The sequence below is a fragment of the Panthera onca genome, chromosome C1 (genome assembly GCF_046562875.1).
Source record: "Panthera onca isolate mPanOnc1 chromosome C1, mPanOnc1 haplotype 2, whole genome shotgun sequence".
Classification (NCBI taxonomy): Eukaryota; Metazoa; Chordata; class Mammalia; order Carnivora; family Felidae; genus Panthera; species Panthera onca.
In genome coordinates this window covers 7359712-7385407 of record NC_138346.1, presented here as the reverse complement: position 1 = coordinate 7385407, position 25696 = coordinate 7359712, and the positions used below count along the sequence as shown (strand labels likewise).

The following is a 25696-nucleotide window of genomic DNA, read 5'->3' as shown; positions in this document are numbered from 1 at the left end:
GGCCACCGCAGAAGAGAGCCCACCTGGTGCCCCAGTGCCTGCAGCTGACAGGAGACAAGCTGGTGGCCTCTCTGGGATCATCCCTGAGTCCCGGCGGCCTGGTCTCCTTAGAGGACGGAGCCACAGAAAGCACAACCCACCAGCCTCGCCGGCGGCCCCAGCACTGAGTGACTCCGTCAACGGCCACCCAGGCCCCGCTAACAAGGGCGCCATCGGGACGACGGGGAGCTTCTCTCTCAGGGGTGAAGTCAAACCACTTTCCTGCTGCTAAATTTAAGTTTCCTAAGAAAACGTCAAGCCATCGCAGCTTGCGAGTTCTAAGCAAATATGACTAACTCCCCACCCCCCACCCCCACCCCCAACTGACACAGGAGTGTTGCAGACAGGGAAGAAACGCCGGCCCTCACAGCACTGTGAGCACGTAAGCCATGGACCCTTTGGTTCAGACCCCACGGTCCCGGCTCCGAGTCCCACGACGTGCCTGCCAGAGGGGGTGACGGCCACCTCGTTCTGCTGAAGGCCGGGCTCTGCGCTCCGATGCTCAGCCCCCGTGCACCCCACACACCCCGAAGATGAGCCGGAGGCCCGAGGGCCCGAGACCACCCTGGCCGCTCGGGTGAGCTGTCCACGCACGGCCACACGCTCCCTGTCTCCTCTGCGGGTGTGGCCGAAGCCAGGGAAAGGAAAGGGGCGGCCAGGCCCTTCCATCAGAGGCAGAGTCCTTCCGTGCCAGCGAGGCCACTCCGGGTAGACACGCTTCCACACCCTGTCAGACCGGTGCCCCGTGAGCCGGCTGGAAGCACAAAGCTTCCCTCACTTCTGCCGCTGGCACCGTAAGTCACAGCCCACAGGCATTAAGCTGGACAGAAGTGGTTCCCAAAAGGCCCCGAGGAAGGAAGAAGCCCTTCCGAGTGTCTCTTTCTTCCAAGGATAAGGACGAAGTCAGATTCCAGAGCCCACGCCTCCACCCAGTGGAGTGAGGTCCGGTCCACGTGGGAAGCTCAAGGAGGGACGAGACTGAGCAAGTTCCCAGGGCCTCGGCCGTCGCATGGCGTGGCGACAACTACCTCGTGGTGTTGCTACGGGCCTGGGCGTCACGTATGAAATTCGAGCTCACCTGCAGCCTCCGGGGGCCCTGGTGCGCCCCCCACACCACCGGCAAAAGCCCACCCATCACCAGCCCCAATTGTGGTTTCCCCAGGCGACCTGGTTAATAAGGTAATTTGTGAAAAAGTTTACACTAAAGTAGGTGCAAACATAAAAACCTCCATTCTTGAAAAGATGTGCAGCCTCACTCACAGTAAGAGAAATGCAAATCAAAACCACGACGAGGTATCATTTATGGTCCAGCACCGTGGTCAAGACAAAACGACTAGATGACGTAGACCGGTGATGCCGAAACAGGACCCGCCCACCTGAGCGTGAAGGCCTTTGGGCAATATCTTCCCAAAACTTACAAAACAGGTAACGTTTAACTCAATGGTTCCACCTGGCAATTCCCACAGCAACCCACTGTGTGGCTCTCAGTCTTAAATAACGCAGCGCCGAATGTCCTCGATCCACAACGTTTCTAATGGCAAATGTCCACTGATGGGGGACGGGTAAAATAAATTATAGAACATCATAAACACTGGAGGCCCATAAAGCTAACAACAGGAACAAAAAGAATGGGGTGCTCCATTTGGGCTGATATAGAAAGACTTTCAAAACATTTTGCCACGTTAAAAAAACAACTACAGGGGCGCCTGGGTGGCTCAGTCGGTTAAGCGGCCAACTTCAACTCAGGTCACGATCTCGCGGTCCGTGAGTTCGAGCCCCGCGTCGGGCTCTGTGCTGACAGCTCAGAGCCTGGAGCCTGTTTCAGATTCTGTGTCTCCCTCTCGCTGACCCTCCCCTGTTCATGCTCTGTCTCTCTCTGTCTCAAAAATAAATAAAACGTTAAAAAAAAATTTAAAAAAAAATAAATAAAAATGACAAATGCTAACTTGCTTTGTTAAAATAGTTCCAGGTATTTGTTATAAAACAGGAGATAACTGATGTTCTGTGTGGTGGCTATTGTCCGGCTTAGGCCACAGGGCAAAATTCCCTGCCCCGAAACCGACAAGAGACTAATCCACTGCATTGTTAAGGTTTTTCCTGAGGGGACGGATATGTGATTCAACGAGGGTTGGTGAGCAAAGTAACAATCACGATTTAATTTCTTGATAGAAGGATATCATATTAAAAACCCACAATTTCCTTCTAAAAGGGATAGTTTTCTTTTGGAAAAACGAAACCCAAACATTTAAGTTCTAAGTTGTGCAAACAGGAAAAAACCTCCCCAGCGTCACAGGCTGAGCAGACTCAGGTTGTGAGTGATACCAGAGCTGGACAGATGCCCCAGAAGGCCCACACAGGACGGCCACTGGGTCCCCTCCCTGCTTGTCCTGGGCTGGATGTAGCTGAAGTTCTGTCTGCACACGTTGGGGCTGTCCGGCTGCCAGTCAGCACCAGTCTGGGCAGGCGGTCCTCTGGGAGTGTATGTGTGACCCCGTTTCCCCGGAGATACTCAAAATATCATTCCCGCTCCTTTTTTTCAGGCTGTGCACACCCAGCTCACCAAGACTGAGGACCGGGGCAACTCTGTCTTTTTCTATCTCTTTGCCGAGCCAGGTTACTGGCCCTCGCCGGGGACACAAGCCACACCAGCCGCAGGAGTGACCACTCCCAGTGCATGCTGGGGACGGATGGCCCCTCCAGATTCTTCTGGCGGGTCAGGCCTGGTGACAGCCAAGTGCTGTCTGATGTTTCCTCCTGCTAGTGACTGTCCCCACTGCTCCCCAGTCCTGGTCCCTCCTGTTTGCTCCCTTTCAGGACAATTCTGTGTTCCACAGCTTTCCGGGGAAGCCCCTGCCCTCCCCCCGTTGAACACCCTACCTTCTCTACAGCTGCCCCTCCTAACCTTGTCACTTGAATGTACGACTGATTATTTTCTCAGACTGTTGTGTTCTCAAACAGGAGCTCCCAAACCTGTCCAAGGAGGACAGTGGGAACCAAGAGCTTCAGAATAAGTTTAAAAACCAAAAACCCAAACCAAGAAAATCCTACCCGACACCTAAGATGGGGTTTTCCAATTTCAGCTACCTACTTACTTAGAAAGGCAGGGAAACGCACAGTTTTACTCTTAAATCCTGACTCGATGACTGATTAAGACTCGGGCCTGCCAAAAGGCCATCGTTCGGGGTATTTTCCGTGTGTGAACAGTAGTTCACTGCAACCTGCTGCTTGTGTAGCTTAAGGAGGAAAAGACGTTCCAACAACAGATGGAGCTGGCGGTACGAGTTGCCTGACTTGCTCTGATAAACGAGGAGCTCTGATGCAGAAGTCACCGATTTGGAACAAAAAATCTGAAGGTCTCCCTGTGGTGTCCCTTGCCACGTTTTAACAAAATAGAAACTCACATTCAGCTTTTTAAAATAAACGTGAAGGGCGCCTGGGTGGCTCAGTCGGGTAAGCGACCGACTTTGTCTCAGGTCATGATCTTGCAGTTTGTGAGTTCGAGCCCCGCGTTGGGCTCTGTGCTGACAGCTCAGAGCCTGGAACCTGCTTCGGATTCTGTGTCTCCCTCTCTCTCTGCCCCTCCCCTACTCATGCTCTGTGTCTGTCTCTCAGTCATAAAGAAACGTTAAAAAATTTTTTTTAATAAATATGAAAAGTCAGACCATAAAGACTCAGAGCAAGACACACAGAAGCCTGCGTGCCCGCGTTATTTGCTACTGCGCGGGACTATATTTACGGTGAGCTCATCCTAGTTGTTTACAGATCGGATCCATAGAAAATGACAAACATGAAATTTATTAAATATCTTTATTTCCTATGCCAATTCTACGGATGTCATGTTCCACCATGATTTTTTTTATTTAAAATATTTTTTTAATGTCTATTTATTTTGAGAGAGAGAGAGAGCAGGTGTGCAGCACAAGTGGGGGAGGGGCAGAGAGAGGGAGGGAGAGAGAGAATCCCAAGTAGGCTCCATGCCGAATGCAGGGCTCAGTCTCACAACCATGAGATCACAACCTGAGCTGCTATCAAGAGAGATGCTTAACAGACCGAGCCATCCAGGTGCCTATGTGGCCTTTTAAAATTTTCTAATGTGTCGTAAATTCTAGTTCATTCGTTTTTTTCCTTTTTTTAAATGTTTATTTTTGAGAGAGAGAGACAGAGCATGGGTGGAGGAGGGGCAGAGAGAGAGGGAGACACAGAATCCGAAGCAGACTCCAGGCTCTGAGCTGTCAGCACAGAGCCCGACGCGGGGCTCGAACTCGTGAACCACGAGATCATGACCTGAGCTGAAGTCAGATGCTTTACTGACTGAGCCACCCAGGCGCCCACGTTCATTCTTTTAAAACACGTTTTTTACATGTTTTGCCTTTGTACGCTGTCTTACTAGATAATTCCCCCATGATTGGGCATTTCGGGTTCTTACCCCCATTCTTCCCCTAATTTTTGCTGGAATGAACATCCTAATAAATATTTGTGCACGTTTCTGATTATTTTTCAAGATGAATTTCTAGGAATAGTAACACTAGACAGTGGACAAACATACTCTTGTAGGGGGTTGGTACAAATATTGGTCTACTCTCCCTATCAGCTGTGTTTGAGAGTACTCATTTAAAAATCTCCCCGACACCAGGTTTTAAATATATTTAAAAGCCTCTGCCATTTGCAAGGCCTGTGCTTCAATGCTGCTTTAATTTGGACCTCGTTGATTAAACCAGTGACGTTGATTTCTTTTTTTCCTCCTTTTTTAATCACTGGCCACTTGGCAGTTTTCCTGAGAATTGTTTTGTCCGTTTTCCTTTGGGATACTCATCTTTTTCTTATTGATAGAGCTTACTAATTGATTGAAGCCTGGGTTTTGCTGATACATACAACAACAACAACTAACTTTTGTATGTTTTTCTTAGAATCAGGCATTTCCCTCAACTGCCTTATCAGATCCAGGACTTTTGAATCCCTCAGGATTTTTATTTTTTATTTTTTAAATATTTATTTTTGAGAGAGCGCCAGCAGGGGAGGGGCAGAAACAGGGAGACAGAGGATATGAGGCACCCTTTGCACTGACAGGCTGACCGCAGTGAGCCCGACACGGGGCTCGAACTCATGAACTGCGAGATCATGAGCTGAGCCGAAGTCAGACACTCAACTGACTGAGCCACCTAGGCGCCCCCACCCCAAGATTTTTAAGTAGGCAGCCATCCTTCATTGGCAGGTAAGAGTGGCTTTGACTTTCCTTCTTTATTGCTTTTGATCTCTTATTTCTTTCCTTGTCACGTTGGCCTGGCTTGAACTTCCAGAACATCAGCGTTAGCAAGATTCATTGTCTTGCCTTTATTGCCTCCAACAAATCTTTGTTCAATGTGATCTTGGATATAGACTTAAGATATTCCTTATACATTTCAGACAGTATCCTGAGTTTTGTTTAGATGGAAATAAATGGACTACTTCCCTTTCCAACGTCTTTGAAGATCAGGACGTTCTTCTCCTCTGGCCTATTGACATGATTCATTTTGGCCCAAACTTGACACTATCTTTGTATTGATGCATATGTGCTCAATGTATGTTATTCTTTTAATGTAGCCCCAGGTTTGATTTTCTTGTGTTTTAGGTAAATTTTTGCCTTAATTCACAGTGAGACAGATCTAGGTTTTATTTTGGGGGGCGGGGGGGAGTGTGGGAAAGAGTGCTGATTTTGTTGGGCTGAACAGAAGGAGGACATTCAACCCTTTTTTTTTAATTTTAGTTTTTAAATTAATATGCAGTAAAATTGACTGTTTTGGGGGTGCGCAGTTCTGTGAATTTTAACACAAGTATAGATACTTATAACCAATATTGCAACCAGGGCGCACAAGGGTTTTATCAAAGGGCCCCTGTGCTATCCTGCTCTAGTCACACCGTCCCCAACCCTCACCCCTGGCAATCATCCATCTGGTCTCTGGCACTGTAACTGTTGTTCTCAGAATGTCCTACACATGGAATCTTTAGTGTGGAAACTTTCTGGTTTCTTTTGCTCAGCCAGATGCCTCTGAAATTCATCTAGGCCGTGCGTATCAATAGATCTTGTTTTTAGCACAGAGCAGCATGCCATTGTACGCACCTGTATCCATATCCAACGGATAGGTATCCGTATCTGTTAAAGGATATTTGGGTTGTTCCAAGTCTTGGGCAATTATGGATAGAGATACTATAAACCTTCCTGTGCAGGCTTTTGCGTAAATGTGAGTTTTTTATGTATGTATCTAGAGTTTTTTATGTGTCTAGAGCAATGGTTCTCAACGAGGAAGTATTTTTGCTCCCCAGGGTACTGAACGTACCTAGATCGAGACACACTTGTGGTTGTCACAACTGGGGGTAGAAACGTGTTACAATGCACAGGAGAGCTCCCCCCAACCCCCAACAAAGAATGATCCAGCCCCAAATGTCACAATGTTGCTCTTGAGACACTGGTCTAGGTAGACACCTACGATTGGGACTGCTGGGCTCTACGCTGTTTCACTTACAAGAGCCCTGAGTTAGGCTCTGTGTTGAGTATGGCACCTGCTTCAGATTCTCCCTCTCTCTCTGCCCCCTCCCCCACTTGTGCTCTTTCTCTCTAAAACAAAACACAAAACAAAATAAAAAGAAACCACTCACTCTTCTCCAGAGCAGCCAGACCATTTTGCAATCCTACCAGCGATGTACATGAATTCTAGTTCTCCCACATCCACACCAGCACTTGGTGTTGTATTTTTTTTTTTTAGCTAGTGTGTATCATTATTAGGTTTTTTTAATGTTTATTTTTAAGAGAGAGAGCATGAGTGAGAGGGACACAGAGACAGGGGGTGACAAAATCCAAAGTGGGCTCCAAGCTGACAGCAGACAGCCTAATGCAGGGCTCGAACTCATGAACCATGAGATCATGACCTGAGCCGAAGTCAGACACTTAACCGACTGAGCCACCCAGGCAGCCCTATTATTATTAGTTTTAAGAGGGTTTTCCTTTGTGGATTTCTTAGAATTTTCTATGTAGACAATCATCATATCACCTGTGAACAGGGATAGGGACAGTTTGTTTCTAACTTCCCTGCAGACTTTCTCTTTGACTCAGGGACACGTGCTGCTTGACTTCTGTGTTTGGAGATTTTTCTGTTACCTTCATGTGATTTTTATTTTTATTCTATTATAATCAGAGAACATACTTTGTATGATCTGAATTATTTTATTTATTTTACTTTCTAGAATTTATTCATTTTTTATCATTTATATCCAAGTTAGTTAGCACATGGTGCAACAATGATTTCAGGAGTCGATTCCTTAAACCCCTTACCCATTTAGCCCATCTCCCCTCCCACAACTCCTCCAGCAACCCTCTGTTTGTTCTCTATATTTAGGAGTCTCATGTTTTGTCACCCTCCCTGTTTTTATATGATTTTTGCTTCCCTTCCCTTATGTTCATCTGTTTTGTCTCTCTTTTTTTTAATTTTATTTTTTAACGTTTATTTATTTTTGAGACAGAGAGAGAGCATGAACGGGTGAGGGTCAGAGAGAGGGAGACACAGAATCTGAAACAGGCTCTGAGCTGTCAGCACAGAGCCCGACGCGGGGCTCGAACTCATGGACCGCGAGATCATGACCTGAGCCGAAGTCGGCCGCTTAACCGACTGAGCCACCCAGGCGCCCCTCTGTTTTGTCTCTTAAAGTCCTCATATGAGTGAAGTCATATGATTTTTGTCTTTCTCTAATTTCGCTTAGCATAATACCCTCTAGTTCCATCCATGTAGTTGCCAATGGCAAGATTTCATTCTTTTTGATTGCCGAGTAATACTCCATTGTATATATGAACCACATCTTCTTTATCCATTCAACCATCAATGGACATTTGGGCTCTTTCCATACTTTGGCTATTGTTGATAGTGCTGCTATAAACATTGGGGTGCAGGTGCCCCTTTAAAACAGCATCCCTGTATCCCTTGGATAGATACCTAGTAATGCAATTGCTGGGTCATAGGGTAGTTCTATTTTTAATTTTTTGAGGAACCCCAATACTGTTTTCCCGAGTGGCTGCACCAGCTTGCATTCCCCCCAGCAGTGCAAAAGAGATCCTCTTTCTCCACATCCTCTCCAACATCTGTTGTTGCCTGAGTTGTTAATGTTAGCCATCCTGACAGGTGTGAGGTGGTATCTCATTGTGGTTTTAATTTGTATTTCCCTGATGATGAGTGATGTTGAGCATCTTTTCATGTGTCAGTTGGCCACCCTGTCTTCTTTGGTGAAGTGTCTATTCATGTCTTTTGCCCCTTTCTTCACTGGATTATTTGTTTTTTGGGTGTTGAGTTTGATAAGGTCTGTATAGATGGACACTAACCCTTTATCTGATATGTCGTTTGCAAATATCTTCTCCCATCCCGTCAGTTGCCTTTTAGTTTTGCTGATTGTTTCCTTTGCTGTGTAGAAGCTTTTTACCTTGATGAGGTCTCAATAGTTCATTGACCTGAATTCTTTAAAATCTCTTAAAGCGTGCTAATGATCCATCTTGGTGAATGTTCTGTGTGCACTTGAAAAAAAAAAAAAAACCTGTATTCTACTAGTGTTGAGTGGGGTGTCCTATAAATGTCATTAGTTCCAGTTGGTTGATGCAGTCAACTTTTCTTTTTTTTTTTTTTAAAGAAAGCAGATTCTGCTTTATTATTTATTTGATATTCTTTTAAGTAGGGCAGCACAGAGCCCAGTGTGGGGCTTGAACTCACGACCCTGAGATCAAGACCTGAGCTGAGATCAAGAGTTGAACACTTAAGTGACTGAGCCACCCAGGCACCACCCCCCACTTTCTAAATTTTTTTTTTTTTGAGAGAGGGAGAGAACATGCATGTGTGCACGTTGGGGAGGGGCAGAGGCAGAGGGAGAGAGAATGTTAAGCAGGCTTCAAGCCCAGCAAGGAGCTGGTCGAGGGACTCAATCCCACAATCCTGGGATCATGACCGGAGCTGAAATCAAGAGTCAGACGCTCAACTGACTGAGCCACCCAGGCACCTGAATGACATTCAACTCTTCTATATCCTGATTTCATGCCTCCAGGTCCTACTGATTATGGAGAGAGGGGGTGTTTAAGTGGATTTGTTGCAACGTGTGTGTGCACTACTGATCAGATTTGGTTACTAAGATTTTCAAATTATGTGTGTATTTTCCTCTTTGCCATGTTCTAGACCAGGGGTCAGCACACCATAGCCCATGGGCCGGCCAACTGTAACTGTAAACTTTAATTGGAATGTCCATCCCTTTGCATGGTGTCTATCTGCGGCTATGACATTATAACGGAGAGCTGAGTGGTTGTGAAAGGGGCCGTATGGCCCGCAAAGCCTAAAATATTTACTATCAGGTCCTTTACTAATGGATGATTCCTGCTCTAGACTTGTCCTGACCAATACAGTGGCAACCTGGAGCTCTTGAAATGGAGGTTGGTTTAAATTAAGTAAAATTAAACGTTTGGTTCCTCAGTTGCACTAACTGGGTTTCAAATGCTCAACAGTCACATGTTGACTGGAGACTTTTGGAGATGCAGTGATAGAACATGTCCGGTGTTGCAGAAAATGCTGCTGGCCAGCAGTGTTCTAGGCTATTCTAAGCAACAAGGGACTCCTCTGTGCTTTGACCACTTGGCACAACTCAGTCATCTGGGTGCAACATCTCTTTTGCAGATTTTTTTGGCTACCTGGTATATTTTGGTGTTTAAAAATTTTTTATTTTTGAGTTAATTTTTGGTAGCTTATATTTTCCTAGAAAATAATTCTTCACTCAAAACTTTTACGTTATCCTTTGATCTCTACCCTATCTGCTTTCCTTAAGAGTATGTTTGTGTGGGGGGTTTCCCACCGTATGTCTCAAGCTGATATCTTAGTTCAGTTAATTTTGTATTTATTCCTTATTTAATAATGAAAGCATGTAAGGTTGTGAATTTTTATCCAAATGCAGCTTTGGCAGCGTTCCGTATGTTTTTAAAAATGTAGCATCTTCCTCATCATCTTTGAAAAAGTCTATAAGATTTACTTTCTTATCTCAAAGGTTAGGAGCATTTAAACATTTCTGATGTGAGGTTTTTACACTGTTTACATTTATTTTCTTGTTTCACTGCATTTTATGGCGGAGAGATTCCGGCCTGTACAATTTTAATAAACATTCATCGAGCTTTTTCTTATGGCTGTTGAACATGGCCACTCTTTGGTGGTATTTCTGGACACTGGAAAATAAAAGATTGCTTCTCTTAGGAGCAGTGCTGTCCAAAAGAAATAGCAGTCTCAGATACAATTTTAAATTTCTTAGTAACCACATTAAAAAAGGTCAAAAAAAAAAAAAAAAAAGGAAAATTTTCATCTGTTTTACTTAATCTAGTGTATCCAGGATATTATGTCAACATGCAATATAGAAATTATTAATAAGGTACTTTGCTTTCTTTTTATTTGTGCTAAGCCCTCAAAATTTGGCGTGTATTTTACACGCACAACATGTTCCGTTGGGGTTAACCGCGTTAAGGGATCCGTAGCTCCACGTGGAGACAGGCTACCAGTGGGCGACACGCCTTCAGTGACTATAGAGATCTGTAAAAATGTCTTAAACCCACCTCATGACTGTCTTCAGATTGCTTATGTCTGTGGTATATCCCACCCCTACAGAGACAGTATATTGTGTGTGTCAGCTTCTGCTAGTGTTTCTGATGGATTCTGCTCTGTCTGGCTGCCGGTTCATAATAGTTTGTAATATTACCTTTTCATTGTAGAGTGCACCTCTTGGGAATGGCCTTCCTATTTCCTAATCATAAGACAGAACATCTAGGAGACTAGGTTGAAAACAGTAAAAAGACTGGCAGGTTTCCTATAAAAATGACAAAATATTTTTATGTGAAAAAAGATACAACAGACAAAGCAGGAAGGCAGGGCACCATTGAGATCAGCCCGTATGGCTCTTTATCCTCCTAACTGAGTCGATGTGCCTGGCAGCCCTGTGATACAGGTACTATGATTATCTCCATTTTACAGTTAAGGAAACAAAGGCACAGAGAGGTTAAGTAACAGGCCCAAGGTCACACAGCTAGGGAGTAGCAGAACTGGGATTCAAACCCAGGCATTTGGGCTCTGGTGCCTGTGCGCATAACCATCATGCTAAATCACTTCCCCTATGCTTTACGACAGAAGAAAACATTTTAAATGTATATAAAATAATGTAACGTCCAGAACATACAAAAAGCTGCTATCGATCAAGAAGAGAAGTACAGTAAAACCTTGACTTGTGAGCATAATTTGCTCTGGAAACATGCTCGTAATCCAAAGCACTCATATATCAAAGCGGATTTCAAGAACCACTGACTCAGTTGTGATCATGTGACATGTGGCATCATGTCCTACTTGTACTGCAAGACATGGCTCACTTGTCAAGTTAAAGTTCATTAGAGATGTTTGCTCGTCTTGCGGAACCCTCGCTGAACAAGGTACCCGAAATCCAAGGTCCTACTGGATAAACGCCCCAATAGAAAAATGGGCAAAGGATAAGAACAGGCAATTCTTACATAAGGAAACGGAAATAGCCAACAAACATATGAAAAGACGCTCAATTTACAAGTCATCGATACAGGCGGGTTAAAACGAGGTACGATTTCTTTCACCCAACAGACTGGGGCAAACATCTTGCGGTTTGCTAACTGGCACCCCTGGGGCGGTACAGAATCTGTCTTGCCTCTTTGAATGGCAAGCTGGCAGTGCCCACCACCATTTTAACTGTTCTTTGCGGCGACATTTACCCCAATGTTTACAGCGGCGCTGTCAACAGAAGCCAAATTATCGAAAGAGCCCAAATGTCCATCAAGTGATGGATGAAATAGATTAGATGTGGTTTATACATACAATGGAATACCACTCGGCGATGAAAAAGAATGAAATCTGGCCATTTGCAGCAACATGGATGGAACTGGAGGATATTATGCTAAGCCAAAGAAGTCAGAGGAAGACAGATATCACATGATTTCACTCATACGTGGAATTTGAGAAACTTTACAGATTTTCATAGGGGAAGGGAAGGAAAAATAAGATAAAAACAGAGGGAGGCAAACCATAAGAAACTCTTAAATACAGAGAACAAACTGATGGTTGAGGGGGTGGGGGAAATGGGGGCTGGGCATTAAGGTGGGCACTTGTTGGGATGGTCACTGGGTGTCATATGTAAGTGATGAATCACTGGGTTCTACTCCTGAAGCCAAGACTACACTCTATGTTAGCTAACTTGAGAATTTAAAAAAAAAAAAAAAAGCATACATGCGAACTTAGAAAACCTTAAAATAAACTGTTCACTTTTTACTTTTTTCACTTAAAAAAAACATTTCTTTTAATTATGTAATCTCTACACCCAAGAGGGCTCGAACTCAAGACCCTGAGATCAAGGGTCACATGCTCTTCTGACTGAGCCAGCCAGGTGCCCCTAGAGCGCACTTTACTTTGACACATGAGCACGGACATACATGCACACAGAAGCTCTTCCTAATCAAGCTCCGCGGGACCACTTGCTGAGTCAATGGCACTGTTTCCCTGCAAAGCTGTGCAGGGGTCCGCTGAGCTCTTTGGTCACCAGGCCACCTGCACACTTCCCTCCCCACCTATGAGCCGCCCGCCCCCGTGCTTGCCGTCACACTCATTCAAGCCAGCTGTACTGCAGGCCACGGGGAGCGGTTTTCATGAAAATTAAGCTGAAGGCTCTTAAGAGGCCAACAAAAAGCAAGTTGCTAAAAACCAAAACCCAAATCAAACTGCTGTTGAATAAAACAACTAAGTATGGGGGGAAACCTCACAAACATCTGTAAGGATTTTGCCCCTACGAGTCTCTGTAAGTGTCTGAACTCCAAAACCAGAGTTTTGTGACATTGGGACTACACTTTAAACAGGAAAGAGAAGACACACACAGCTGGTCCCCCGGTGAGAGGCCAGGAGCCCAGAAAAGGCCGGCACACGTCTGCACTGTGTTTTCTTGAACAACGAAAACGTGCTCATGAATTGCTTATTTAATTTTAAAACACTTAAAAATAAAGCGATACCTTCATCAGCGTAAAGGATCCCTTTAACAATACAAGATGATTCGCTCCCTTTGTTAACTTATCTGAATTCGACTCTGTCCCACAATGTAACGGGTCTAGTTTTCCAATCAATTGGAGATTTCGGTCTTTCCATGGAGGATTTAAGCAATTTACACTTATTATAACTGGTAAGTTTGCTACGGACTCTGCCGCCTTATTTTATGTTGTTGGTTTGTGTGTGTGTGTGTGTGTGTGTGTGTGTGTGCGCTTTTTTATGGTTTTCTTTTATTACAAAGAATATGGTTTTCTTTCATTACAAAGAGAGCCCTGTGCTCTCTGCTTTAACTTTACTTATGTTGTAGAAAGCTTATAAGTTCTACTAGAGTTTATCCCTAAGCTTTCCGAAGTAGTTCAAATCTTTATTTCTCTAATTATCAAGGTAAGACAAAGAAATATTTACCCAGAAATTGGTCTTTTTTCCTTGTTCCAGGGACCAAAAAAAAAAAAAAAAAAAAAAAGTCCCCATGGTGGTAATACTGTGTGAAACAAGTCAAATACAAAATAGTATTGTATAATTCCTAGTTAGGGATGGTGACCGTGCCTGCGGCTGGGGAAGCCTCTAGGAGGGACGGACAGCTGCGGGGGTGGGAGGGGTGTCTCTCCACGTGTTCTGGCACCTTCCTCACGGTTGCTTTTCTCAATCCAGCGCCCCCTGCCTCCGGGGAGGTACCCCCATACATCTTCATTTCCACGGGGGCGACCGGCTTCTTTATGCCTCCTCCAGTATTTTTTATGCAAAACTGGGGAGAAGCCACATCGGGAATGGATGCCTACACATTATTTACATCAGAAGTTTCATAAGAAAAAACAAAACTCTTGACACAGCCATTTACAAGTCACTGCTCACAAGTCCCAAGGGATGTCAAGTTTTAATCCATCCCTCCTGATCGTCCCTGACCCTCCTGGGTGGGGTGCCGGCGGCTCTGCACAAAATACCGCCCCCCCCCCCCCCCCGGCCCCAACGGCCCCCTCACCTTCCCTGAGCAGCTGTGAGCAGCTGTCAAGCACACTGTGAGCCTGAGTCCACGTTAGGGGACTCTGGTCAGGAGTTCTCTCGTTCCCGGTCATGGGCTGTGGGCACACGTTACTTGTGCCTTTTAAATAAACAAGAAGAACAAATGTTTCTGTGGACTCCGGTGCAGAAGGCACAGGGGTTAAACAGGGCAGGCCATCTGGAGACCCAGCCGCATCTAGGAACAAGTTCCAGTATGGTCCTGAAGGGGCACGTGAGTGTGGGTGAGAGACAGATGATGAAACTGAACAGATTGAAAAAAACCCCAAATCTCTCCACCTATCTATCCACCTTTTTTTTTTTTTTTTTTTTAACGTTTATTTATTTTTGAGACAGAGAGAGAGCATGAACAGGGGAGGGTCAGAGAGCGGAAGACACAGAATCTGAAACAGGCTCCAGGCTCTGAGCTGTCAGCACAGAGCCCGACGCGGGGCTCGAACCCACAAACTGCGAGATTATGACCTGAGCCGGAGTCGGCCGCTTGACCGACTGAGCCACCCAGGCGCCCCTCTATCCACCTTTTAAAATTCCCCATGAGCACCCACGTGGATCCTCGGCATTTCCCCCCCAGCAGTCTCTGTCCTCACCGCTGACCGGCCACGCCCTGCTGACTCTAGACCACAGGTGCGCTTTCTGCACCCAAGTAATCTTTGCTCAACTAAATGAACACGAAGATTTCTTAGCGACGCGTTTCTCTCACTGTTAATTTTTCATGGGTTATTTCTCCCTGCCTGCGACAAACCGTTAGGCCACCCAGTGCTTCTGCCTCAGCCTAACTCACAGGCAAGGTCTGGCTGAACCATCAAGTGAAGCAGAGAAGGCACACAAGTCCAGGCAAGGTGGCAGGGGCTCCAGAATGACGCGGTGAAGGTGAACCACAGATGACTGACTTCCTTCCCGGGCCCAGCGAGCTCGGCATCACCGAGTGCATCGGCGCTCACGTGTGCCCCACAAACACCCGACGGCAATGGCGGGGACAAAAGAATGCCACCTTGCTCTCTAATGAAACAGCCAGGCTGTGAACATGCAGGCTTGGGCTGAGCTCTCCTGGAAGGTAATGAGGGATTTTTTGTTGCCTGTGAAATGATGTGAATTTCCCTGCATGTTCTGGATGGCTGAGCCCTGCCTGGAACTCTTCTGGTTAGCCAGCTGGAGGTCCTCCCCTCACAGAAGAAGCCTCACCACCGCCCCCCCAACCCCCACCCCTGGTTAAAATACCTGTATGTTCTGAAAGGAGATAAGGAGATCCCACCCCCTCCCTTCCCGGCAGCCCTTTACCTCCTGCAGTTTGATCTCCTCGGGCTGGAGGATTTCCAGCACCCCGCTGCTCTGGATCTCTGGAAGATCCTGCCAGAGGTTAAATCGCGAGTGGGGGTTACTGAGCAGGCAGATCTGGGGCAGAGCCTTCCTCTCCGGTGGGCTTGCCGGCTCATCCTCCTCCTCCTCGTCCTCATCCTCTCCTGGAGTCTCCTCGCTGGCCGGGGAAATATGGGCATTGGTTTGTATCTCTGCATCCTGTTGTCTCCTGGTTTCAATTTCCTGGAGTGTTGATTTGTCTCGGTATTCCTGATACAGGAGCCCTGAAGTCAAACAGATTTATAATGAAGAAAAGGGAAAGATTTCAGACGAAGATCTTTCTGAATCACTAGGTCAGGGCTCGGTACTCTTATCAAGGGCAGGTGCTGCACCTATGAATACATAAAGCCAGCCAGCCCCGCACCCGTCTCCCCAAAAGGCTCCGGGCGGCCCGATGAACTGCCACATCTTCATTTCTCGGGAACGATCAGCATACGGAAGTTTTGTTCAACAAATAAAGAAATCCATGAATGCATTCAAAATCCAATCACACAAATATACTCGGCAAATCTAGAACTTGATGTGTTAATAACCATTGTGCACAGAGTTGATGGAGACGTCCCAATTACGTTTCAGTATCCCAACAGGATGCTTTCCCTAGCCTTAAGTGCTTCAATATTAAAAACCCAAGTATGTTCATTTGTGAAATGGGAGTAGTTGTAAATTCTCATCGTGAAGGAAAGACCAGTAATTCATCCCTTTTTTTTTTTTTTTTTTGCTTTTGCAATTTCAGACTTACCTCCCTGACCAATTGTACTTAAAATAAAAGCACTCTATGTCTCCAAGGAGATTTGGAGGTACATATGAATCAGCACAAACGTAGCATCTCCATAGGGAAAACCCACTTGAGACATCCTGGCTGCAGGGTGGAGGGAGGGTCTCCTCACAGCAGATAAGCTTCAGTGGCCAGGGGGTTTCCTGGCCTAGCGAGACCGGGGTGGGGCCTGCGTGAGGAGGGGGTCAGACCCCTAGGGTCTTGTCTACTTGCCAGGCCATGAAGGTGGTGGTCTATCCTGTTGGGAAGAGAGAGGCCCTGAATGACCGGAGGCAAGCAGCTCTGCCCCCATTTTTGGATGGGTGTGGTTAGGAAGAAACAGGCTGGGGTTAATTCCCCAGGAGGGTGATGATGCAGACGTGCACTACCTGTGGGGGATGGGGCCAAGTACCCAATTCGGGGAACAGTGATAATAAGGTACAAGTCGGGTGCTGGTGACTGCCTGTTGCTGGGTCATGAATGACATCCAGGTGACCAGCATGGCCACAGGGTGTGGTGGCCCCACTCAGAGAGACCAGGAACACAGGGAGAGGGTACAACTGGGGGATGGGGTGGTGGAGAGATCAGGTGCACCTGAGGGGCACCCAGGAGGAGAGGTCCAGTGGGCAGCTAGCTGGATGCACTGGTCTGAACAGTTGGGGCCCCTTGATATGTCTACCTATAAAACAAAGATGAGTTTCCCAAAGAAATTCTAATTGGGATAAATGTACCACTTGTAAAGCACTTTCTCTTACAATGAACGAAGCACAAACATTAGCTATTATTCCTTCGTTATCTAATTGTTAAATATATCTAAACAGGAGACAAAGGAACGAAAGAAAAACAGATTAACTTTGAAATCCTGAATGTGGCCAGGTAAATTATATTCATAAACAGGAGCCAAACAAACTCGCCCTGTGGAATTAGTTGGCTTCCTATGCTCCATAATGCAAAATTATACAGCCTTTATGGTAAGTATAGCGTTTACTTAAAAAAAAAAAAAAAAAAAATTAAGGTCCAGGGCGCCTGGGTGGCTCAGTCGGTTGAGCAGCTGACTTCAGCTCAGGTCATGATCTCATAGCTCGTGAGTTCGAGCCCCGCGTCGGGCTCTGTGCTGACGGCTCAGAGCCCGGAGCCTGCTTTGGATTCTGTGTCTCCCTCTCTCTCTGCCCCTAACCCACTCACATTCTGTCTCTGTCTCTCTCAAAAATAAAAATAAACATTAAAAATAATAATACATAATTAAAAAATTAAAAAAAATTAAGATCCTATGATGTTGCAGTGTTAGAATCCTGTGATTTTGCAATGTTACAGTGAAAAAAGAAAAGCAAAGTCTTCGTTAAATGCAATCCAGACTGAAGATCTATAAGACAGAGGTTTAACGTCACTACCTAAACTGGTTCAGTCATGAGCGTAAGATTTAACTGTTGTGCTGACACTGACCCAGTCATTCTCCTGTGATTCCAATGCACAGTGTTTCCAGAGGCTTAAAGAAATCAAGTTTGAGTTGAGTTGGATTCACGTTTCCAGGTGACTGAGCCTCTCACATAGTAGGTACTCATGTATTTGTCGGACGCCTTTAAAAAAATGCCGTTTCTAAAGTTTCACCAAAGCGCTTACTAATCTGGCGTCTTTTTGAAGGTTCAAAAAATACGTCTTACATATGCTACGGTCGGCATATCATGAGTAAATCCTATCTCCGGCATCTCACTGTGATACGTCTGGTGAAAAGCAGCAAAAATATCAGCATTGTGGGTAGTTGGGTTGAAAATAATAATTCGGAAATCACACGGTTGGCTGCCTCTCCCCCATCTCCTCACACCCCTTGTTCCCAGCTGGCAGGGGAGGAGTTTTGTTTGGGTGCTGACCCGTTCTGTGCTCTGGGAAGTGGGTGAATGTTGACTGATCAAAACCTACCGTGATGCTGTATTGTACACCTGGAACGAATATTAGTTTATATGTTAACTAACTGGAATTAAAATAAAAGCTTAAAAAATAGAAGTAAAAACTTTCTCCAAAGGGTGGGGGGAAAAAAACCCAAACCAACCAAACAAACAAAAATTCTTTAGAGAGAGCTCTCAATTATCTTAGCAGTATAATGGCTAGCTCCAGGGGACTCCCTTGACAAGAGAAAATCACAGAAATTAGTCTTAAGATTTAGAAATAAATGTCCACATTCAATGTAAATTTCCCTTAAAATCTGGCTTCATCTGCCTAAAGGGCCTCATCTGCCCTATAAGATTCATAGGGGACACTCAGCCCTAATCTGTAAGTTCAAAGTATACAGGTTGTTCATGTATATGCTGAAAGCCAGAAAATAAGTTTAACAAAACCACCTGAAACCAACCAACCAACCAACCAACCAACCAACAAACAAAAAAGCCCTACCGTGATAGTTTCCTCCTTCTTGCCAGTGGTGGGTTTAGACATGAGCATGACATAACCTAACCTGGCCAAGGAGAGTAAGGGGACATCCTACATCTCTGAGAAGGGCTTCCCAAAAAGATGTTCCTTACCAATAAACACTTGAAGAATAAACACTTCCCTTTTTTGCTTTTATACATGGCTGCTTGAAGATGTGATGCCTGGAGCTATGGCAGCCATCTTGTGACATGAAGCCCAAATGTTGAGAATGGTGGAGAGAAAGGAGCTGGGTGAGGAAACCAATTCCAGAATTTTCTACCTTTGAGATACAATATTGCCACTGTGTAATGTCATTTTTTGCTGGATATTCTGTTACTTTTGGTCAACGACTCCCACTACCAGTAATTTTAGGATTTTCTTAAAACTCTATAGTTCTTTCTGAAACATTTAGAATACGAATTTCAACACTGTTTTTCCTGGAATTACTGTGACTACAAGGAGTTATCTGACACACTGTGTAACCATTTTTCATAACTTGTTTATTTTTATTGGTCTTAAAATTCAGATAGAGTAGCTTTACCCGAGAAGCTACATGTTAACTGATTAAATTTCTCTACTCCTTGTACTGTTAATACGATTTCCTATTTTATATCTTGTACACTCAGCAAGCACAACTTTATGTGAAAATTAACTTTACTGGTAAAATCTTTCACCTGGTGTATATATTTTTAATTGTTTTAAATATTTATTTTGGAGACAGACACACAGTGCAAGTAGGGGAGGGGCAGAGAGAGAGAGAGGAAGACACAGAATCTGAAGCAGGTTCCAGGCTCCGAGCTGTCAGCACAGCGCCGGATGCGGGGCTCAAACTCACCAGGTCATGACCTGAGCCGAAGTCAGATGCTTAACTGACTGAGCCACCCAGGGGCTGCTTTCACCTGGCATATTATTATTGTTTTTTTAATGTTTATTTATTCTAAGAGAGAGACAGAAAGAGAGTGCATGTGCGCACAGAGGAGGGGCAGAGAGAGACAGGGAGACAGAGAATCCCAAGCAGGCTCCCGCGCAGCGCCCAACGCGGGGCTCTATCTCACAAACCGTGAGATCAGGACCTGAGCCAAAATCAAGAGTTGGACGCTTAACCGACCGAGCCACCCAGGTGCTCCCCACCTGGTGTATTATATTCATGCAAAATTAGAAGACCCAGTTCCCATCTTTCCTACTTAAGATGATTTGTACCAGGCTGGCTGTGCTGCCCCGTGAAAGAGGGGGAGTTCTTAGCTCCTCTTGCCCAAGCTCCTGGAGTCATTCAAAATCCCACTTTTTGAATCACTCACATAGAAACTTCTAAAGGGTGGGGGATTCATTTAATTTTAAGTGAACACCTTTCACGTGTCCAGCATCTGTTAGGGGTCAGAGGCAACAACGGCACACCTGTGCACACGAAGCCCGTCTCGGGGTCCATCACAGGGTCTCGGGGTCCGTGGTCTATAACGACAGCTGTGTGCACCATGCTGAGCAATTCTGTTCTGGCCTCCGTGGGAGACGCTGCAAACCCCAAGAGCAGGCTACACAATGCCCACACCTGCCTTCGCCTTTTCCTCCCTGCTTGATTCCCCTGTGGCTTTAGGAACGCGTCCTTATCTGATACCTGGCAAGGAACGCCCTTCCTTCCGGGAGGTAAGGGCAGATAGGGCTGTTGGAGGAGACTGCTCGGCACCGGCCTCAAGTCCATAAGGGAGGAAGCGAGAAGGTGCTGACGGCTCTGGGTTGTCGTCCATCCATCACAGCCGGTGAGCACTTACTACGGATCCAGCCCAGGAGCCGGACAGAGATATTCACCAATTATACCAGCGGATACTGGAAGGGGGTGGTGGGAGAAAAGACTTGCAATATTAGTCCCTGCGGTTTGCCACATGCCGAGGGCCAGCCTGAGTGCACACCAGCGCTCAGGTCCCCTGACTCCCTGCTTCAAGCTTGTGCCACTAGCCTAACGGGACCGGCCACCTCCAGGAGGGGTGGGCCGGCCGCCCGTAATGCAGAGGACAGCCCCTCTCTCCGCGAAAGGAGGCATGGAGCTCCCCACCCCCACTCTACGTCCCTCCCAGTGATGACACTGGTTTTAGCCACAGAAGATCCCTTTCGAGAGGGTGGAAGTCCAGGTTTCCAGCGTATGCTAAGGCAGAGGTGGGTTTCCTCACTACGAAGGACAATGCCGCAGAGAGGCGGGAGGAAAAGGTTTCTAAGGGTCTTTGCTCTCGGCCCCTGTCCGTTACCCCAGCAAACAAAGGGAAAATCTGCCACCATCACCCAGCCTGACACACAGGAAGCCCCGGTAACAAAATTCCTGGAGTCAGCGCAGCCCAACAGCTCGCAGAATGCGCCCCACCCCCTCTGCTGTGCACGGGGCTCCGCTCCCCTCGGGGTTCAGTCTGGAAAAAACCCTTCCAGGGAAGAGTGGGCTGGCCCGAGAAGTCTCCCACAGACAGGGTCTCCTGGGGCAACGGAAACTGCTTCCACTCAAGACACCTCATGTCTGCCTCAGTGACTCAGAGAGAGGACAGTAACGATGTATTTAGGGATAAAGCTTCCAAACCTGGCATTTTAATTTAACGGATAAAGTGCTGCTCTGACGACACCGAAGGACAAAAAGATTTGCTAAGCAGCCGGTACCGTTTTCCAAATGACGGAGCCCACGTCGCCCCCCTTCACTACCCCTTCACTACCGCCGGTGGGGACTGTCACGGGAGGGACCTCGTTTGACGGCGTTAGCAACTTTTGACTTTTAAATCCAAGTGCTTGCGTTCTCGGGACACCTTCTCGACCCACTCTGCGCTCACACAGTTCTTGAGCCACAGCTGTGCCCCGCACCCTGGGCCACGTTCCTGGAAAAGCAGGTGACACCAGGCTTCCCTTCCGAACCCAGGGGCCTCTGGGGCTCCCACTCCGTCTCCATCTTACCCTTCCTTCCCACCACTGCCTCTTCTTCCTGAGCCTGGGTCTCCGCAGAAGCCATTCTCAGACCGGGCTGTCTTCCCAGGTCTTTCCCAGGCCCCTCCCAGGAGGGGCTCCCACAGCACCCCTTCCTGCAAAACCCAGCAGGGCCTCACCCCTGGTCTTTTCGGCAGAAATGACAAGGGGGCAGAGGGCCCTCCCCTGGAAAGGGCTGGGCAGGTAGGCCTCTCTGGAGAGCAGGACTCACGTCCACTTGCTGCAGCCCAATTATACAGCACCATTAAAATGTGGCAGTTCTGCCTGTGGAACCGCTTGGAACCGAATGTGTCGAAAACGTCCCTTAGCCACACGGGGTACAGTGCTCGCAGAAATGCAACGGCATCTCACGGGCAGGGGGACCCCCGAGTCCACCAGGGCGCCTCCCAGTGGAGCCCCGCCGCCGCCAAGGACACCCACCTATCTGTTCGATGAGGTTTCTCCACGAGTCTGCGGGAATGGGGTGGATCATCTGCAGGGCCTCGGTGAGCGTGGTCGGGCTGTCGGCGAGCGCCGGGCACTCCTCGGGCGTGGCCCCATTTCCCGGCGTGGAGGACGACTCGCTGCCCGAGAGAAGGAGGCGCAGCGCGGGTTATTTTTAAGCAACGACACACCTTGGCCGGCTCGCGCGTGGTGTCCGCACAAGTGGCCCGGGCCAACTGGACCCTGACGCGGGACGGGCCAGGCGGGCCCCACAGGCCCTTTTGGTCACCGCGCCCGGGCGCGACCGGGGTGATTCATTCCCACACCAGCCCGCCCAAACCCTTCATGTTTTCGGAGCTCGCGGGCAGGCGTCGGAAACTTGGCGCGCCCCTGCCTGCTCCGCGGCGCCGACCGGCCGCCCCGACGGGTCGGGCGGCCGGAATCCCAGCCGGCGCTGCTCACCCCCTGCCGTCCGCTTGTCGCGCGACCCCCGGCCCCCGACTCCCTCCGGCTCCGATCCTCGCGTCCCAGGGCCACGCGGCGCGAAGATGGGGGGGGGAGGGCGGGGGCGCCGAGCGGGACGCGCGCGCCCAGGGCGCCTGGGAGGGGGCGCGGGAGGAGCCCCGGGGCGGGGATCCGGGCGTCGGCGGCCCGGGCCGGCGCGCACCCCCAGCCCCCGGGCGCGGAGCCCGCACGACCCCGGCCGCAGGTGGAAGTGGCGGGCGGCGGGGGCACCGGAGCCGGGGGCGGGCGCTAGGCCGCGGGGGTCGGCGTCCCCCGCGCGGGGGCCAGCGGCGCGCGGGGGTCGCGGCGGCCGCTGGTCCTCACCTGCCCGGCAGGTGTCCCGCCGCCGAGTCGCGCGCGTCGCTCTCCGAGGTGGAACTGTCGTGGTCCACGGCGCAGGCGGCACTGAAGGCAGCGGCCAGCAGCTCCATGGGGGCCGGCGGCCGGGCGGGCGCTGGGGCCGGGTCTCGGGCCGCGCTGGAGGCTCGGAGCCGGGCCGGGGGCGACGGGCGGGCGCCAGAACGGGGTCGCAGCGCGCGCGGCTGGAGCTGGAGCCGGAGCCGCCGCTGCCGCCGCCGCTGCCGCTGCCGAGCGCTCCCGCGGGCGGGCGGGCGGGCGGGCGGACCGGCGGGCGCGCGCCCGGAGGCTCCGTGTTGCCACGGCAACGGGCGAGGCGGGAGGGGCGCGCGCGGCGGGGGCGAGGCCGGGCGGCGGCGGGGCGGGGGAGCGCGGGCTGGGCGCGACCGGGGCCCCGCGGGCGCCGACTGCCGCACGGACCTCCCGGCCGGCCGGGCGCTGGGAGAGGGGCAGGCAGCACGGGCGGGGGCCGGCGACCTGCGCCTTCGCCTCCCGCCCCCTCCTCGTCGCCTGGCCTGCCCGCCCCTGCACCCCCCCCCCCCCCCCCCCGGCTCGCACGGCGAACTTGGAAGGTACCGGCGAGGTGACCCTCTGCCCCGCCCCCCCCCCGAACCTCCGCCCTGCCCACGCCGCGCAGCCCCTGCAGCCCCGCCGCCCCCGACAGGCACCCGCCCGGGGACCCAGCCTCGGTGGAGTGCGTCCTCGCTGGAGGTGCCCCTGTCCGAGGGAGTGCGAGGCCGAGCCTGGGGTCCTGGAGACACCCTGCACCCCGGCTCCTGACACAGACTATGCAGACGGGGCCAACCGGAGGCCTCTCCGGGAGAGGCCTGAGGCCCCGAGGCCCTGGTGGCCGGGGCTGGGTACGGAGGAGCGAGAAGGGAGAAACAAAAGTGCCCCCAAACTTGCACCCGGTTTCCCTGCCTGGTCACATTGTCTCTGGAATCTGCACGTTCGTGGTTAGTTCAGTCCGCTTCTGGATGCACAAAGCAAACAAAAGGGGTAACGGGAGTCTAGTGGAATGTCAGTGATCCGGAGTGACGTGGAAATCTAGAGGCATTTTCATACAGCAAGACGACCGGCCTAGTCCTTGTGTCCCTTTCTGAGGCCAGCCTGCCGGCTCCCTTGATGGGCCCCCGGTGACAGCGCCTGCTTCTGCAGGCCGGGGCCAGTTCCTGAGGAGGCCTGGGGCCTGGGGACTGGAGCGCAAAGAGGAAAAAAATCCTCCTCTGAGCATTGCCCTGCACGTCCCACCCACCGGGCGTTTGTTTAAATGAACCAATTCCTCCTTTGGGGATGCAAATACTCCTGGTGGGAGCGGTTTAGCTACTGGTTAGTAGGTTGGCCCTGATGGGTTCCTTAGCCAGCCATCTGGAACACGGTGGTGGTAAAGGCAGAGGGGCAGGGATTGGGTGGGAAGGAAAGAAAGTAGCTTGAGGGGAGGCTTGTGGCCTGGGAGAGAACTCCCCTCCCCAGACGGTATCAGGGGAACCCCATGGACCTTGCCTGGTCCGTCCTCCCCCGTTCTGACTCTGGGGAAGGGTGCTTAGGTTGTCTGAAATCCAGTCCCTAAAGCTGCTACCTCACTGTCCGTCCCCTCTAGGGTCTAAACTCTTGCTCTTAAGGCCTCAGATTATTTGCATGACAACCATCTGCTCTCCTCTTTTTCCGAGCCAAACCCCTTCCTTCCTTGACTCATTCCACACGTCCTCTCTTCTACTCCACATTTTCGTCTGCTCTCAGGCCCTTTTCACCGGGATGCCTCTTAATCATTCCACCAGTGCACTCACATGTCCCCACTGCCCCCAGCAGCCAACCAGGGCACCAGGCCCAAGGTGAGAGCTGGCCTCAGCCTTCTTCGTGTCACTCCAGGTGTCAGTGCCTCATTGAGCCCCCTGGATCCCTGAAGTGCTTCAAGGCAGGATGCACCCCCCACCCCCTGCATTTGGACCTCTCCCCAGTCCATCCCTGTCTCTGTCCGTTTTCTAAATTATGGGTCTGCTTTGGTCCCTTCCCTGCTTAAACACCTGTGTTGGAGTCCCAGGGCCACCAGCTTCGTGGTGCTGTAACAGGCTCGTCACCAGCCTCCTTCTCCCTGCCTGCTTCCTCGGGGCCCCTGCCCTTGCCGGCAACTCTGAGGCTTTGGCTTCCCCACACGCTCGTCCGGGCTCTGAGCTTTGCAAGTGCTGTTCCCTCTGCTGGAACTCTGTGCCCCTAGTAAAGTCCTCACTCTTGCAGGTGGAGGCATCCTGGGGCTTCCCCACCAGGCCCTTTCCCCTGCAGCAGCGTTACCTGGCACTAGAATTCTCTGTGAATAGGGCCATCCTTACACTAAGCCATGGATGGGTTCCCGCCTCCTGCAGGGCAAGCACTCTGGCGTCTTACTCATGTTCCATCAGGGCCCAAGGAAGAACACTGTATGGGCATCACTGGGACCTACGGTCAGGATGGCTTCACCGGCCCTCAAAGATGTAGCGCTCTGTGGAAGCTGCTCCCATCATACTTTGCTTCACCAAGGGGAAAAGATTCATTTTTTTCAAAATCAGAAAATACTCAAGTGAAATTACATATATTAAGATGAGCATAATAAAACCTTCCAATTGAAAAAGGAGCTAAAAATATCCTCCTAATTATAAAATCAGTTTAGAAAGTCATTGAGTTCTGAAGGCATATAACTTTAAGCTAAAAGCTGCATGTTCTCTTTCCTGTCATGTTTGGTGCTTAACAGGCTCTTACTAAAATCTCCATTGAACCAACATCTGCTCAGGATCGTTCACGAGATACGGATAGATATTTCAAATATTTATAC

At 49.3% G+C, this 25696-nt stretch overlaps 1 protein-coding gene across 3 annotated transcripts in view; it reads right to left on the bottom strand.

Annotated features, from left to right (window-relative positions):
* Window positions 1-25696, bottom strand: part of NGEF (neuronal guanine nucleotide exchange factor) — a 109817-nt gene that overhangs the window by 14174 nt on the left and 69947 nt on the right. For 2 of the 3 annotated variants that reach the window (XM_060624176.3, XM_060624177.3), the window contains 2 exons: window positions 22027-22169; window positions 15420-15721 (listed from right to left, as the gene is read on the bottom strand). In XM_060624176.3, the coding sequence (XP_060480159.2) occupies window positions 15420-15721; window positions 22027-22169 (445 nt within the window). Of the gene's footprint in view, window positions 1-15419; window positions 15722-22026; window positions 22170-22857; window positions 23283-25696 lie in introns of those variants that run through there. The other variant, XM_060624178.3, reaches the window with a different exon arrangement.